At 45.5% G+C, this 15,170-nt stretch overlaps 1 protein-coding gene and 1 long non-coding RNA gene across 3 annotated transcripts in view; one reads left to right on the top strand and one right to left on the bottom strand.

The window, feature by feature from the left end:
• Positions 1 to 11,667, bottom strand: part of LNPEP (leucyl and cystinyl aminopeptidase) — a 104,349-nt gene extending 92,682 nt beyond the window's left edge. Inside the window, exon 1 of one of the 2 annotated variants that reach the window (XM_086413245.1) lies at positions 11,508 to 11,667. In XM_086413245.1, coding sequence (XP_086269371.1) covers positions 11,508 to 11,580 — 73 coding nt within the window. In that variant the 5' untranslated portion in view covers positions 11,581 to 11,667. Of the gene's footprint in view, positions 1 to 9,786; positions 9,898 to 11,507 lie in introns of those variants that run through there. The other variant, XM_086413246.1, reaches the window with a different exon arrangement.
• Positions 10,068 to 11,775, top strand: LOC147370006 (uncharacterized). Its single transcript, XR_015168302.1, has 2 exons — positions 10,068 to 10,380; positions 11,397 to 11,775. It is a non-coding gene; the product is annotated as an uncharacterized LOC147370006 (long non-coding RNA).
• The last annotated feature ends 3,395 nt before the right edge of the window (positions 11,776 to 15,170 follow it).

The raw sequence follows: 15,170 nt of genomic DNA, 5'->3' as shown, positions 1-15,170 counted from the left end.
CCAAAAGGTTTAGGTATTAAGCATTTAAAAAGCAGAAAAACTACTGCTAAAAGTATAATGGGAAACCAGCCCAAACTTATGGGCATCAACTTGATATACCCAGGATACCCATCAAGTCCCAGTGGTCTTACTTAACCCTTTTGACAATTATGGGACAAGAAGAAACTAGACAAATGTACTACTTCTGTCTTCAAATCACACTTAGCTCTCTTTAATCACTCCCATTAAACTCCATTTCTCTATCAAAGAGAACTCTGAAATGGTGTAATGGTGTTGAAGTGATGAGTATTCTAACAACTGTTTTAAATCTTATAAAATAACAATTTCAGCTGTGAGGAATACCATGACCCAAACCTTCCTGCCCACCAGAAAGTTCCTCTATGGCACCGAAGGACACCCGAGGCAGTTGAATCTGGCAAACAGACAAAAGGGGCTGCCACACAGCCCAGTCATCATCTGCTTGTGAGATCCAGGGAGCAAAGAAACACACCCAATCCTCAGGGGTCCAGTTCTCTCACTGGATTTCCCATTCTCCTGTTCTCCCAGCTTACGAAGCTCTCTCCCCTGTTAGAAACATCGGAACACCTCCTTAAACACCCTTCTTCCCAGATCACCGGCTTTGGCCTCCCCAAATAGCACAGAGGCCTGGAGAAGACTCTTGACCATCTAATCCCGTCATCTACAGAAGTCCAGACAATTGGCCGGAGTTCTGTTTTGATGACCACACTCTTGAACTATGTGGCAGAAAAGCCTGGGACGACATTCATTAAGGAAAAGAGCTTCAGAGGGTCTTCGACAGTTGAACTTGATTCTGCACCATTTTTTCAAATTCCCTTGGAAGACTCAATTTTCTTTATTTGGAACTGATTTCCTCCTAGTCTTTTTTAGATGCGAAGGTTGGATTTTTTTTTTTTTTAATTGATTCATTGTTCTACCGTAAGCAGCGGTACAAAGGTGAGTCAAAAGCAGTCAATAAAGAATAGCGACTGCCACCATGATCATCCCATGGTGGGTCAATGAGTCACTAGCTTTCTTTATAGTTTCTTCTTCTTGAGATCTGAAACATTCAGGAAAGCGAACAACACTAACTTACAAGCAACTGTGACTTTTCTGACTAGAAAAATACACAGTATGATTAAACTCATGGCAAATGTTTTTTTGCCATCCCTCAAACGCCAGCCTTAACTCATTCATCCCCTCTCTCCTCAATTGCTTTTGTCCAACCAGACCCACCTGCTTCACCTTTCTTTACAAGCCCAACTCTTGCCTTTCAGCCTCACACAAGTGTGTCCTACTCTCCAGAAGAGATTCATTTCTAAGCCAAAGACTTGCAAGGGTCAAGGTATTGACCATTTTGCCTTTTCGATTCCTCCTTACCTTAAATCTCCATATACCGCTCATCTTCATGACTAATTCTCCTAAGTCCCGATTTCCCCTTAAGATCTTTGGATTCAGAGTCTTACAGGCACTCCCAGGAATAATCACAAACATTACAATAGTGAATCGGGTTACAGGAGAATCCTGACTACTCTTCCATAGACACAGAAACCCATATCTATTGCACAGAAATACCAGGGCAATGAGCAGCCTTCTCTATAAAAACCGCTAGATAAAAACGGAGCTGAACCACCATGGGCTCCAGAATTTTCCTCATTTTTCATTCCTACTTTTCTGTGAATACTCTTAAAGGGTACAAATCCAGGAATTCAAATTAAAAAAACACTGTTTCTCAGGTCGCTCCAAAATTATGGAAAGGTGTAGTAGCATTAGCTCCAGCTCCAACCTCCTACAGTTTTCAAGACATGAGGTAACTAATTAACAGAATATGGCTGCACTGTCCTCACTTCAAGTGCCAAGAACCACAGGCTTGATCCAGCTCCATCCCAACTTCTGGGGTAACTCTGGCTAGACTTCTCTGTATTTCAATCTCCTAATGTTTTCACAGAGAGGGTCAGAATGCTGCTGTTTCCTAACAGGAGTGTTAATCAATAGAAATGTAAACTTACTGCTGACAAATGTTATATGAACAGGTTACAAAGACAATCGAACACTGATAAATACGATTTTTGACAACGTGGTCACAATATTCTCTGGACTCCAGAGAAAGCTTGAAGAAAAAAAAAAAAAAAAAAAAGTATCTCTTTAAGAATTCTTGCCCTGAGGAAGTAACTCCGCCTGTACCTTGAGGCCAGAGCTCTCCTGATCACTTATCTAGACCATCTCTAATCCTGAAAACAAAAGGGAAAAAAAAGGGGAACAAAGCCTTTTAAAATCTTATTCCAACCATTGTTTAAAACTAGTGAATTTTGTGAGCTTCCCTGGTGGCTCAGTTGGTAAACAATCTGCCTGCAATGCAAGAGACCTGAGTCTGATTCCTGGGTAGGGAAGATCCCCTGGAGAAGGGAATGGCAACCCACTTCAGTATTCCAGCCTGAAGAATTCCATGGACAGAGGACCCTAGTGGGCTACAGTCCATGAGGTCACAAAGAGTTGGACACAACTGAGCAACTTTCACTTTATTCACTTTATTCATTTATTTAATAATTAGAAAACTGTCCCAAGTTTTACTGCTTTTTTAACTTCCATATTCTATTATTTTCATATTAGCATGAAAACAAGACTAGACTATTCCCTTTCTTTTCTCTTATTGAGGTTCAGTTCAGTTGCCCAGTCATGTCCGATTCTTTGCAACCTCATGGACTGCAGCACGCCAGGCCTCCCTGTCCATCACCAACTCCCAGAGCTTACTCAAACTCATGTCCATCGAGTCAGTGATGCCATCCAACCATCTCATCCTCTGTTATCCCCTTCTCCTCCCGCCTTCAATCTTTCCCAGCATCAGGGTCTTTTCAATGAGTCAGTTCTTCTCATCAGGTGGCCAAAGAGTTTCAGCTTTAGCATCAGTCCTTCCAATAAACACCCAGGACTGATCTCCTTTAGGATGGACTGGTTTGATATCCTTGTAGTCCAAGGGACTCTCAAGAGTCTTCTCCAACACCACAGTTCAAAAACATCAATTCTTGGTGGTCAGCTTTCTTTAGACTTCAACTCTCACATCCATCCATGACTACTGGAAAAACCACAGCCTTGACTAGACAGACCTTTTTGGACAAAGTAATGTCTCTGCTTTTTAATATGCTGTCTAGGTTGGTCATCGCTTTTCTTCCAAGAAGCAAGTGTCTTTTAATTTCATGGCTGCAGTCACCATCTGCAGTGATTTTGGAGCCCCCAAAAAATAAAGTCTCTTTCCATTGTTTCCCCAACTATTTGCCATGAAGTAATGGGATCAGATGCCATGATCTTAGTTTTCTGAATGTTGAATTTTAAGCCAACTTTTTCACTCTCCTCTTTCACTTTCATCAAGAGTCTCTTCATTTCTTCTTCGCTTTCTGCCATATGGGTGGTGTCATCTGCATATCTGAGGTTACTGATATTTCTCCCAGCAATCTTGATTCCAGCTTGTGCTTCGTCCAGCCCGGCATTTCACATGATGTACTCTGCATACAAGTTAAATAAGCAGGGTGACAATATACAGCCTTGATGACTCCTTTCCCGATTTGGAACCAGTCTGTTGTTCCATGTCCAATTCTAGCTGTTGCTTCTTGACCTACATACAGATTTCTCAGGAGGCAGGTCTGGTGGTCAGGTATTCCCATCTCTTTCAGAATTTTCCACAGTTTGTGGTGATCCACACAGTCAAAGTCTTTGGTGTAGTCAATAAAGCAGAAGTAGATGTTTTTCTGGAACTCTCTTGCTTTTTTGATGATCCAGTGGATGTTGGCAATTTGATCTCTGGTTCCTCTGCCTTTTCTAAATCCAGCTTGAACCTCTGAAGTTCACGGTTTATGTACTGTTGAAGCCTGGCTTGGATAATTTTGAACATAACTTGGCTAGCGTGTGAGATGAATGCAATTCTGCAGTAGTTTGAACACTCTTTGGCATTTCCTTTCTTTGGGATTGGAATGAAAACTGACCTTTTCCAGTCCTGTGGCCACTGCTGAGTTTTCCAGATTTGCTGGCATACTGACTGCAGCACTTTCACAGCATCATCTTTTAGGACTTGAAATAGCTCAACTGGAATTCCATCACCTCCACTAGCTTTGTTCATAGTGATGAACTATGAAGGCCCACTTGACTTCATATTCCAGGATGTCTGGCTCAAGGTGAGCTATCACACCATTGTGATTATCTGGGTCATTAAGATCTTTTTGTACAGTTCTGTGAATTCTTGCCACCTCTTCTTAATATCTTCTGCTTCTGTTAGGTCCATACTATTTCTGTCCTTTACTGTGCTTATCTTTGCATGAAATGTTCCCTTGGTATCTCTAATTTTCTTGAAGAGATCTCTGCTGCTGCTGCTGCTAGGTAGCTTCAGTTGTGTCCGACTCTGTGCAACCCCATAGATGGCAGCCCACCAGGCTCCCCCGTCCCTGGGATTCTCCAGGCAAGAACACTGGAATGGGTTGCCATTTCCTTCTCCAATGCAGGAAAGTGAAAAGTGAAAATGAAGTTGCTCAGTTGTAACTGACTCGTAGTGACCCCATGAACTGCAGCCTGCCAGGCTCCTCCATCCATGGGATTTTCCATGCAAGAGTACTGGAGTGGGTTGCCATTGCCTTCTCCTCTTTCCCATTCTATGGTTTTCCTTTATTTCTTTGCACTGATCACTGAGAAAGACTTTCTTCTCTCTCCTTGCTATTCTTTGGAACTCTGCATTCAGATGGTTATATCTTTCCTTTTCTCCTTTGCCTTCCACTTCTCTTCTTTTCTCAGCTATTTGTAAGGCCTCGTCAGACAACCATTTGCCTTTTTGCATTCTTTTTTTCCTTGGGGATGGTCTTGATCCCTGCCTCCTGTACAAGGTCACGAACCTCGTCCATAGTTCTTCAGGCACTCTGTCTATTAGATCTAATCCCTTGAATCTATTTGCCATTTCTACTGTATAATCATAATGGTCTCCCTGTCCTATTCTTCCACCATCTTGATTTAGGATCAGGTTAGCATTAACTGATAGCAGGTCTATGGGGCTTCTGCTAACTGCCTAGCAGAAAATCTCCTTGTAAACAGGCATTCCAAAAATGGTATTTGCCTGATTCCTGAGAAAGAAATCACTGTTCTCATTCTCTATATGATAATTTCCTTATAACCAATCTTCCTGGTTCTGTCTCTTTCAAGTTGAGTTCTCAAGAATCATCTACAGATAAATAATAATCACTGGTTCTAATAGTTTCTAAAATATGATATTTATCTTGTCTTAAGATACTGTTTTGGGGAAGTTGTCATGTACAGAACTTTTTCACCTCTGCTTTCCAGTTAACAGCTGGACTGGTTTCTAGTTACAGCCTCAACCTTATACTACTAAATGATGTTAATATTCAAATCCTATATACTCCTATTTCCCTTAACTGAAATAAAGATGTAAGACAGAAATGTAAAAGCAGAATTTAACTTATATCCTATCATGTAAACTATTATCTTCCATTTTAAAGGTTTTTTCTCAATGTGGTAAGTTATTTCAGAACAAAAGAAACTACAAATGAATACAGTGCAGTAAGCTCACATAGCTGAGCTTAGATAGATGCTAAAAAAACTTTTTTTTTTTTAAACAAATGCTAAAAAATACTTTTTTAAAAAACAAATGCATACCTGTAGGATTGGAGTAGGAAATAGCAATCCACTCCAGTATTCCTGCCTGGGAAATCCCATGGACAGAGAAACCTGGCAGGCTATGAGGTCTCAAAGAGCTGGACATGACTGAGCACACACAGGCACATACCTAACAGGATAACTGCTATTTGTAAGATTAAAATGATGAAATCACAATTTTATACTGCCTTATAATTCACGAACATCTAATTCATTATCCTGACTTCCCATTTTGGAAGCTGGGAAATACTTTCACTTGGAAGCCAATCTGAAAACAAAAACAGTTTTATAAAGACAGGAAAGCCCTCCTTGTTAGATTACATACCAGGATGTAGTATTAAAGTGATTCTTAGGGGCTTTGGGAAAAATAAAACGATTTAAATTGTGTTTTCAGTGCTGGGGCTTCAAAATATCAATGCTTTTCCACCCTCTGGAGATTTACGTTGGGCCATACCACAAACTAGAAAGCATTTAAAAATAGACACACACACACATATGGAATTTGCTTATCTAGTAAAGTTCTCAAAAGCTCCCTCCTGGTGAATACTTTTAGTACACTAAAAATAAAGTGTAGATTCCTAGACTCAACTTCAGACCTTCTGAATCAGATCCGGAGGGTGAGCTCTGTATCTACATTCCTTAACATAAATTTAAGTTATTCTAAAATGCCATAATCTTATGTGCAAGTGAGTACAAATAAAACGAGGCAGTCATCAAATAATTGCTTGCCCTAGTGACAGTGAAGTCGCTCAGTCGTGTCCAACTCTTTGCGACCCCATGGACTGTAGCCTACCAGACTCCTCCATCCATGGGATTTTCCAGGCAACACTACTGGAGTGGGTTGCCATTTCCTTCTCCAGGGGATCTTCCCAACCCAGGGATCGAACCCGGGTCTCCCGCACTGCAGGCAGACGCTTTACCCTCTGAGCCACCAGGGAAGTCCCTGTACATTTATCAAAAGACCTACAGAGTTTCTATTTTTTGTTTGTTTGGTTTTTGGTAATACAGCAATCACTGCTTCTGAATAGTTTCACTTCTACCTGCCTAACAGAACATAATAGCTACTACCAAACCAACCTTGACTACTAGTCCAGCACATTCCTCTCCCCATAAAAGAAAACGCACCAAATATCCAAAGCCAGACTGGATGTCCTGTCTTCAGCACAATAGTCAGCAGTCCCTACCAAGGGCAACACCAAAAATATCTCCTGAGCCAAATGGAAATTCTTGGCAATAACGTCTCTCCTTGTAAGCCCTTTCTGGAGATCTGCATATTAAATGGACTGCAGCAGTGACAGGTTAACACAGGATGGTCATCAAATAAATCCATTATTGGCAGGTAGAGAGCAGGGTCCAAGAAAAATGAGCCATACCAGCAGCAAGTTTTGACAGAAAACACCGAAAACAGAAAAGGCCTTACTGGAATAGATGAGTATTGAAAACCAAATTAGCAAAACAAACTAAATTTGCCTCCTTTACAAATTTACCTCTTATCAGGGAGAGAAATCATTGACAAGATTTTAACTGAAACATACACGGCCCCGACTTACTGAAACTTTTCGATAAGCGCTCACACCTCTCTCCGCATATAGAGATATATGACAAAGTGTAAGTGGTGACAATTTTATTAAAAGAGAATGAAAGTGTAACAAAAGCCCATGCCATACTTGATAAACCCTCCAATGATAAATTCTATGGGTAATGAAATATTCTGCACCAGAACACTGAGACCTATGAGAGAATTAGATGTACATATTCTTTGCCCTCAAAAGGATTAAGTACAGAGATAAGTGTACTTTCCACTATACCATGTCCTGTTTGAAGACAATAGAAAATTCTACAGCTATTCTTCAAAAGTTCCAAAATAACGAGCCTTCCTTAAACCCAAAAAGCACCGAAAAGTGCTAGGACCTAATTTCTTGTTGAGGCTTCCCTGGTGGCTCAGTGATAAAGAATCCGCCTGCCATCTAGGAGACCCGGGTTTGATCCCTGGGTCGGGAATATCCCCTGGACAAGGAAATGGCAACCCACTCTTGTATTCTTGCCTGTGAAATCCCGTGGACAGAGGAGCTTGGCAGGCTACAGTCCTCAAGGTCACAAAAGAATCGGACACGACTTAGCAACTAAACCAATCAACCAATTTCTTGTTGACTTTAGATGTTAGTTTCTATTCCCCTTGCTAAAAGATGCTAGATAAGGTTCCAAGGAGTAATTACTACATTAACTAAAATGATACACTACTAAACTATCTCCAGCACAGACTCTGAAAATCTGTAAGACAGGAAAGGATTAGAAATCCAATTTCCTATACGAAAGTTGAAGCACTGCTTTTTTTTTTTATTCTCCTCTCTGGGACTTTTTCATTGCCCGTCGAAATATGACAATTTGCAAATATTCACATCCAGAGGTACATATTCTAAAACTATTCTAAGATGGGAGAAAAGGCTCCAACTTTAAGACTTGAGAATGTACTTTAATTCTACAGGCACAGGTTCACCAAATCAGCTAGCAATAATCTTAACCAAATGCGTGACTCAGCCTTGTTGAGAGGAGTTTTTTGTTTGTTTGTTTGAATTTAGAGGAAACTTCACATTTAAAATCCTACCAACACGGAAGCTCAAAGCTTTCTACCTAGAACACAGGATAAGCCTTAGGATACTCACTGGAAAGGATTTAAGAATCTGTATTAAACGTATACTTTGTATACTAAGCTTCCTTTTAGCTCAAATCGTCCTTATTTTTCTTTGCCAACTTTACCAGACTACTCTTAGAGCCTCAGTAATTACAAATAGAACCTGAATGAGAAAATTCAGAATTAAAGCTGTCATCATTAAACCTAATTAAACAGTACAGACAGGAAGATGGCAGTAGAATAAAGCATTCTGAATTAGGGACGGGGAGAATATAATTAGTAGTTCGCAGTCCCAGGGATGAAACACAGCATACAACAAAGTCTGACTCGGGTTTGGGACATAGTGGACAATGTCTCTGTCTCCCGGGTGGCAAGTGACCCACCCTAACAGAGGAGACTCTGCCTTCTATTAATGCGACAAACTCTCTACCTTAAGTAACCAACCACCCGCAGGAAAACACATGTCCACTCGGAGACTGAACTCTCCCATTTCAGCGTGAATTCTCCCTTGCTGGCAGTTTTCCTACTTTCTGTCCCCAAAAGGGAATCTATACACTCAACACCGCAAAATGAAAGACATCTCACCCCTACACGGCACTTGTGGTCCAAACAAAAGCCACGGTTTTAAGGAGGGTGGGATGGATTCGCTCCCTTCGGTCAGTAAAAAGCTGTGGCTGTTAGCCGAACCTCCTGCAGGCTCCGGCTTTGGACACTCGCCTCAAGTCACACTGTGATATCACCGTGACGGTCCCTTGGTATTTAATGAGTCTCGACTGAAAATAAAAAAACCGATCTTATTGGGAGCCAGGGAGAGGAAGCTTGAACCTCCTGCGGAATGCCTCCGCAACAGACGGGGAGAGCAGCAATGCGGGCAGGAACCTCCCCGGCGTCCAGCCGGGGTGATCCAGCTTTTCTGCAAGTTTTTCTCTACCTTCCACTGAATTAACCTAACAAGCCTCCACCCCTCCACCCAGCCCTATCAGAAAAAGTCACACCGGCAACTCGCCGAAGGGCAGGGGGACAGCTCCGGGCGCGCCACCCAAGTTGAGGGTTTGACCGCCCGTTAACCCTTCCCGCCCCAAAGCCCACTCTGTACTCGGGGCAAACCCAAGCTGTGCCAACTTTCCCGGCCGCCCCCACTCCAATGCGCACCGCAGCCCAAACTTTGCAGCTCGCCCACCTGGCTGCGCAGAGGAGCGAGGTGTCCGGGACACCGGGTGTCCCCACCCGGGACGGGCGGTGGCGCTGACCTTCACGCCAGCAACCCCCGCCCTCGACCCCCGAGCCTGGCGATTGCCGCCTCTTGCCCCCTCCCCCAGGCCTCCAACAGCCTCCCCCCCGGGTCCCCTACACCAGCACCACCCGCCCTCACCGCAAAACCTCTCGCAGGAAACCTGCGCTGGAGGCGGCTGCAGCTCGCCCTCGCGTGTCACGACTCCCCACGACCCTCTGGGCCCCGGGTGAGCCCGGCTCCCAGCCCCGGCCTCCCTCCGGCCGCGCCTACTCACCATTGGTGAAAGGCTCCATTATTTGCGGCCCCCACTGCCCCGGGCCGCGGCTCCTGAGAGCGGGAGCGCGCGAGCTTCCTCCTCCGAGAGCTCCGAGCGGCCCTGCGCACTGAGCATGCCCGGCGCGGCGCCCAGGGCTGCCGGGGAGGTGCCGCGAGGGGCGGCGCCCCTCCGCCCTCTCTGGGATCCGCCACTCCGGGTTTTGCAGACAGCTGCAGAGAAAGCCGGGGAATCTAAGGGGGGGCGGCTCCTGGGACGGGGCGGGCCTGGGAGGGGCGTGTCCAGAACAAGCCCCGCCCCGGGCAGGAAGGCCGGCGGGCTCATGCTCTCGCTCTCTCTGGTCCAGCGCTCGGAACCGTGCTCAGTCCCTTTAAAGCAAACGGGATGGTCTGTCCCGTCTGGCAGGTGTCCCGGCTCTAGACGCCGGGAGCCCGGCACCACGCGCGTAACACATCGCCCCATGGAGCGGACATTCCAGAGATGGGACGAGAAACACAGGCCACAGACGAGGCTGAAACACACGCCCCTCCTGTTGAGCCTTCAGTTAGGGTGATGGGATGCAGACCCAGTGGGGTCGCTGGTTCGGATGGCTGGGTGAGGACAGAGACCTGGGTGGGAGGTGGCCACGGGCGCCGAGATCTGAAGGCAGAGTAGGTAGCAGGCTGCGAGTGCAGGGCGCTCCGCTGACTGCCCAAGCTTCGAGTTTCCCCGGGGGAGGTCCAGCTCCCCTCGGCAAGTCTCCAAGGAACAGGCACTCTGGGTCGTCTCCGTAGGCTACTCGCTTGCCGCATAGTGGTCCCAAGCGATCGGTGGCCTGGAGACTGAAAGTGAGTGGGGGGGGGGGGGGGTACCGCCAGGGTCAGGCACCTGGGGTCCTGTCCCCGGGGAGCTAGCGGGTTTGGGGTCGCCGCCTCTACCTCCTGGTGCAGGCAGATGACAAAACGCGGCGCTGGATCCGCCGGGGCCAACTGGCGCCGCAGGATGTGGGCAGAAGGCCTGGCCCCGCGGAGCCTTAAATCAACACCTGGCGAGGCTCCCCCCTCCACTACCACCACCCCCCAGGGTGTCGCCGCTGCGGCCCGGCCGGGAGGAGCTAGGCCCGAGAAACGGAAACTCCCTCGGTCGCCCCAGCCTCCAGCAGCCCCCCAGCCATCACTGTTTCCGGCGTCAAACCCTGGGCAGGACGGAAACAAATCGGGAGGCGCCGTGAGCCCCGGGGAAGCTCGTCTGGGCCCCCGGCTTCTTCATCCCTTGCTCAGAGGGTGCATCGCCGCCACGGCGCGGAGATCGCAGCCCTCCCAGGACGCGGCCACTGCCTCCCATCCCCTCTTCCGTCCTTTCCCCAGCGCAGCCCTGGCCCCAGCAGCAACTTGGCTCCCGCGACGCCTCCCGGCGCCTGCCAACTGTCACAGGCTCTCCTCCGAGGCTGTCAACAGCAGGGTGTCGCGTGCAAACAAGCTGGAAGCGAGCGCAAACAGCCTGGGCAAACGGGGACGGCCGCGGCGCTGTTTGACCCGAGTGGGAATTTAGAAATTAGATTAGATTAGATTAGATTAGAAATTAGAAAAGCTGCGTGCAATTATTGTATTTTGCAATGTTTCATTTTATAGTGTCGATCGTATTAAATCGCCCACTTCCGCTTTGAAACCTCCTGTGGATACCAACGACACTTAGAATAAAATTGAAACTCTTTGCCTGAACTCTGGGACCGCATCTCCTACCTGTGCCCACGATGCTTTGTCTACGGAGGCCCTTCCGGCTGTTCCTGAAAGTCGCCAAGTTACATTCAATCATTCCTGTAACGCGTTCCTCGTGGATGAACTGTTCCTTCTGCCTCGTGCTTTCCCCTGCTTGTTCCTTCTTGTCTTTCGGTGCTCAACTCAAATGTCATCTCTGCAGAGCTCTTCCCTGACCCCCCAACGGAAAATAGGTCCGAACATGATCTGCTAAGTAAAGACTGAGCCCTGCTTTATTATCTTTACAGCACCAGCACTGTCTAAAACTGTGTTTTTGTTCCTTCTTTCATTATTATCAATCTCTCTTTCCAGAATGCAAGCTCCAGGAAGACAGGGTCATTACCTTCATAAAGGGCTGTATCCTAAACCCTAGGATTTGTGAATGGATGCCACAGTATTTAGAGTTCTAGTTCTCCTGCAGTGTTGAAAACCCTTCCAGAAAACATTTGTGTATTGAGTGATGTGTTTGTGATCAGTACAGAGAAGGTCTGTATCATATGACACTTCAAAGCTGCCCTCTTCTCTTAGTTAGTTAGTGTTAGCTGCTCAGTCATGCCCAACTCTCCGCGACCCCATGGACTGCAGTCCACCAGGCTCCTCTGTCCATAAGATTTTCCAGGCAAGGATACTGGAGTGGGTTGCCATTTCCTTCTCCAGGGGATCTTCCCAACCCAGGGATTGAGCCCGGGTCTCCTGCACTGCAGGCAGATTCTTTACCTAGAGCTACAAGGGAAGCCACTTCTCTTGACATTGTGTTAAAGATAATCAGAGCCCTTAGGCTGCCTCCTCAGCAACCACCCCCCCTCCCCGCCCCCGCCCCCGCCCATCCCCCCACACCATGTCTACTTCAGAACCAAAAATAGGAAGCGAATCACAGGGGCTGGTACATAAGTGTTCAAATATTATATAGTATTTGTAGTGCTGGATTTTGTTAAAAGGACCCCACACATTGTATTGCTTAGACAGGAGGCTCTTACCTATATTTTGAGTTCAGTTCAGTCGCTCAGTTCAGCTTAGTTCAGTCGCTCAGTTGTGTCTGACTCTTTGTCACCCCATGAATCTCAGCACGCCAGGCCTCCCTGTCCATCACCAACTCCCGGAGTTCACTCAGACTCACGTCCATCGAGTCAGTGATGCCATCCAGCCATCTCATCCTCTGTCGTCCCCTTCTCCTCCTGCCCCCAATCCCTCCCAGCATCAGAGTCTTTTCCAATGAGTCAACTCTTCGCATGAGGTGGCCAAAGTACTGGAGTTTCAGCTTTAGCATAATTCCTTCCAAAGAAATCCCAGGACTGATCTCCTTTAGGATGATCTAGTTGGATCTCCTTGCAGTCCAAGGGACTCTCAAGAGTCTTCTCCAACACCACAGTTCAAAAGCATTAATTCTTCGGCACTCAGCCAACTCTTTGCAACCCCATGGACTGCAGCACACCAGGCCTCCCTGTCCATCACCAACTCCTGGAGCTTGCTCAAACTCATGCCCATTGAATCGGGGATGCCACCGAACCATCTCATCCTCTGTCCTCCCCTTCTCCTCCCGCCTTCAATCTTTCCCAGCATCGGGGTCTCTTCCGATGAATCAGGGTCTTGTCATGTTCCTTTGGAGTTATTTTTGCAGTCAAAGCACTTAGAGATATTTACAACTCCACAGCTTGTTAAATCTCCTCACCTTACCTCACCTGTAAGCTGGAGTCTGTCATGCTTTTAAGTGTGAAACACATTAGCTTGTGTTTGGTTTTAAATATGTCAATTCTGCAAAGACTTGTAAAAATGTTTCACCATTGCACTAACAAATATAGGTGGATCATCATATCTTTTGTGATTTCTTTGGCATAAAGACAAATAACTTCTTTATCTTCCCTTTGCCAACTTTTGCCTCCTGTTCCTACCCAGGCGTGGGTGTGACCACGACACACATATGCACACACACACATACACACGCACACACACACACAAATACGGAAGCACCATTTAAAGACTAGTGGGTTTGTATTGGAGATAGAAAGAGTAACAAAAATCAAAATGTTTCAGAATCTTATCTACCCTCAAAAGAATAAAAATGAATTTTGTTTTGTTTTAGTCTGGGTTTTTATTTTTTGGATACTATTTTACATCTCACTTCATAAAGCCTTTCTGAGGGAACACTGTTTCACAGACTCAAGCTGAAACCCATTATATTTCAGTCTCTAACGTCCTCCTATCCTCCCACACAGAACTTCCTCTTTAGTGAAGGGCATAATACTTTAAATTATCATGAAGTAATTATTCGCTATCAGAGGAGATAGTGTGACATTATCTACTATACTCATTTACTCTTTTCAGAATCCTTGATGTCTATTTAATATTTGAAAGCCAAAAATTTGGAGAGCTAATTATAATGTATAATAAATAACATGAAAGGCAAATATGAGCTCCTTGAATAACAAACGGTATTTAGTTATAAAGAAGCAACAAACTTGCTAATCAATGAAAATAGGAACTTTTTTTCATCAAAATAAAACACTTCCTATGCCATGGACAGCTAATCCAAGCCTTGTTGAACAGATGAGGGAATTTAAGTCTAAGAGGTTAGGATTTACTCACAGGTGGCAGACAGGATGGAGCTCAGGTCGTATGTGCTCTACACCAGAACTCTGGAGCTTTCTGTTTCTTCCCTATCCCCGCAGGGAAATTAAGGTCAATGACAATAATCCATGGAATGGATATGAATTAAAGAGAAATATAGCTAACCTCAGGCTACTGGATGGCTATTTCACTGTTTAATTGATACTCCCATATAATTTATTGATAGTCCACGTCAAATTTAGGTTTAGCATTATTAAATAAGCTTTCTAATGACTTTGAAATAGACAATTAAAATACATTAATTCAGTGCACATATTTGAACATGATATTTATTCACTTCTTGAATAAATGGTGGATGCAGCTTCTTAGCAGGACACAGGTGACCACCGTGAAGTCTCCAGTCACTTCAAGGACCGGAGGAGTTGACATCTCATCACTCCAATAACCTATTTGCAGCACACATACCCTGTATCTGTTATAGCAAGTTGAGAAATGTTTAGAGCACAGAGGAAAGCAGAATGATTATCCAACAGAGTTCTTTTGTAACCTGTGCATGCGTGCTCAGTCATTCAGTCACGTTCAGCAGACCCCACAGACTGTAGCCTGCCAGGCTACTCTGTCCATGGGATTTCCCAGGCAAGAATGCTGGAATGGGTTGCCATTTCCTTCTCCAGGGGATCTTCCCTAACCAGGGATTGAACCTGTGTCTCCTGTATTGGCAGGAAGATTCTTTATCACTGAGACAGCTGGGAAGCCCTTGTATTGCATGCGTGCTCAGTCGCTCAGTGGTGTCTGACTCTTTGTGACCCCATGAACTGCTCCTCTGTTCATGGAACTCTCCAGGCAAGAATACTGGAGTGGGTAGGCATTCTGTTCTCCAGGAATCTTCCCAATCCAGGGATCGAACCCAGGTTTCCAGGCAGGAAAGATTGCAGGCAGATTCTTTACCATATAGTCACCAGGGAGGTCCTTGTATAGCTTACAGTTTAACCAAAAGATTCAGCCAAATGAAGTAAAAGGTTATCAAGAAGGAGCAGTCATATACTAGTGCAGATGCTTTGGACTACAAAAAAAACTATGTTG

Source organism: Bos grunniens, chromosome 7 (genome assembly GCF_055505025.1).
Source record: "Bos grunniens cultivar Pamir isolate PY7600 chromosome 7, Bosgru_T2T1.0, whole genome shotgun sequence".
NCBI lineage: Eukaryota > Metazoa > Chordata > Mammalia > Artiodactyla > Bovidae > Bos > Bos grunniens.
The sequence above is the reverse complement of the archived record's forward strand: the minus strand, read 5'-3'. Positions and strand labels throughout refer to the sequence as shown.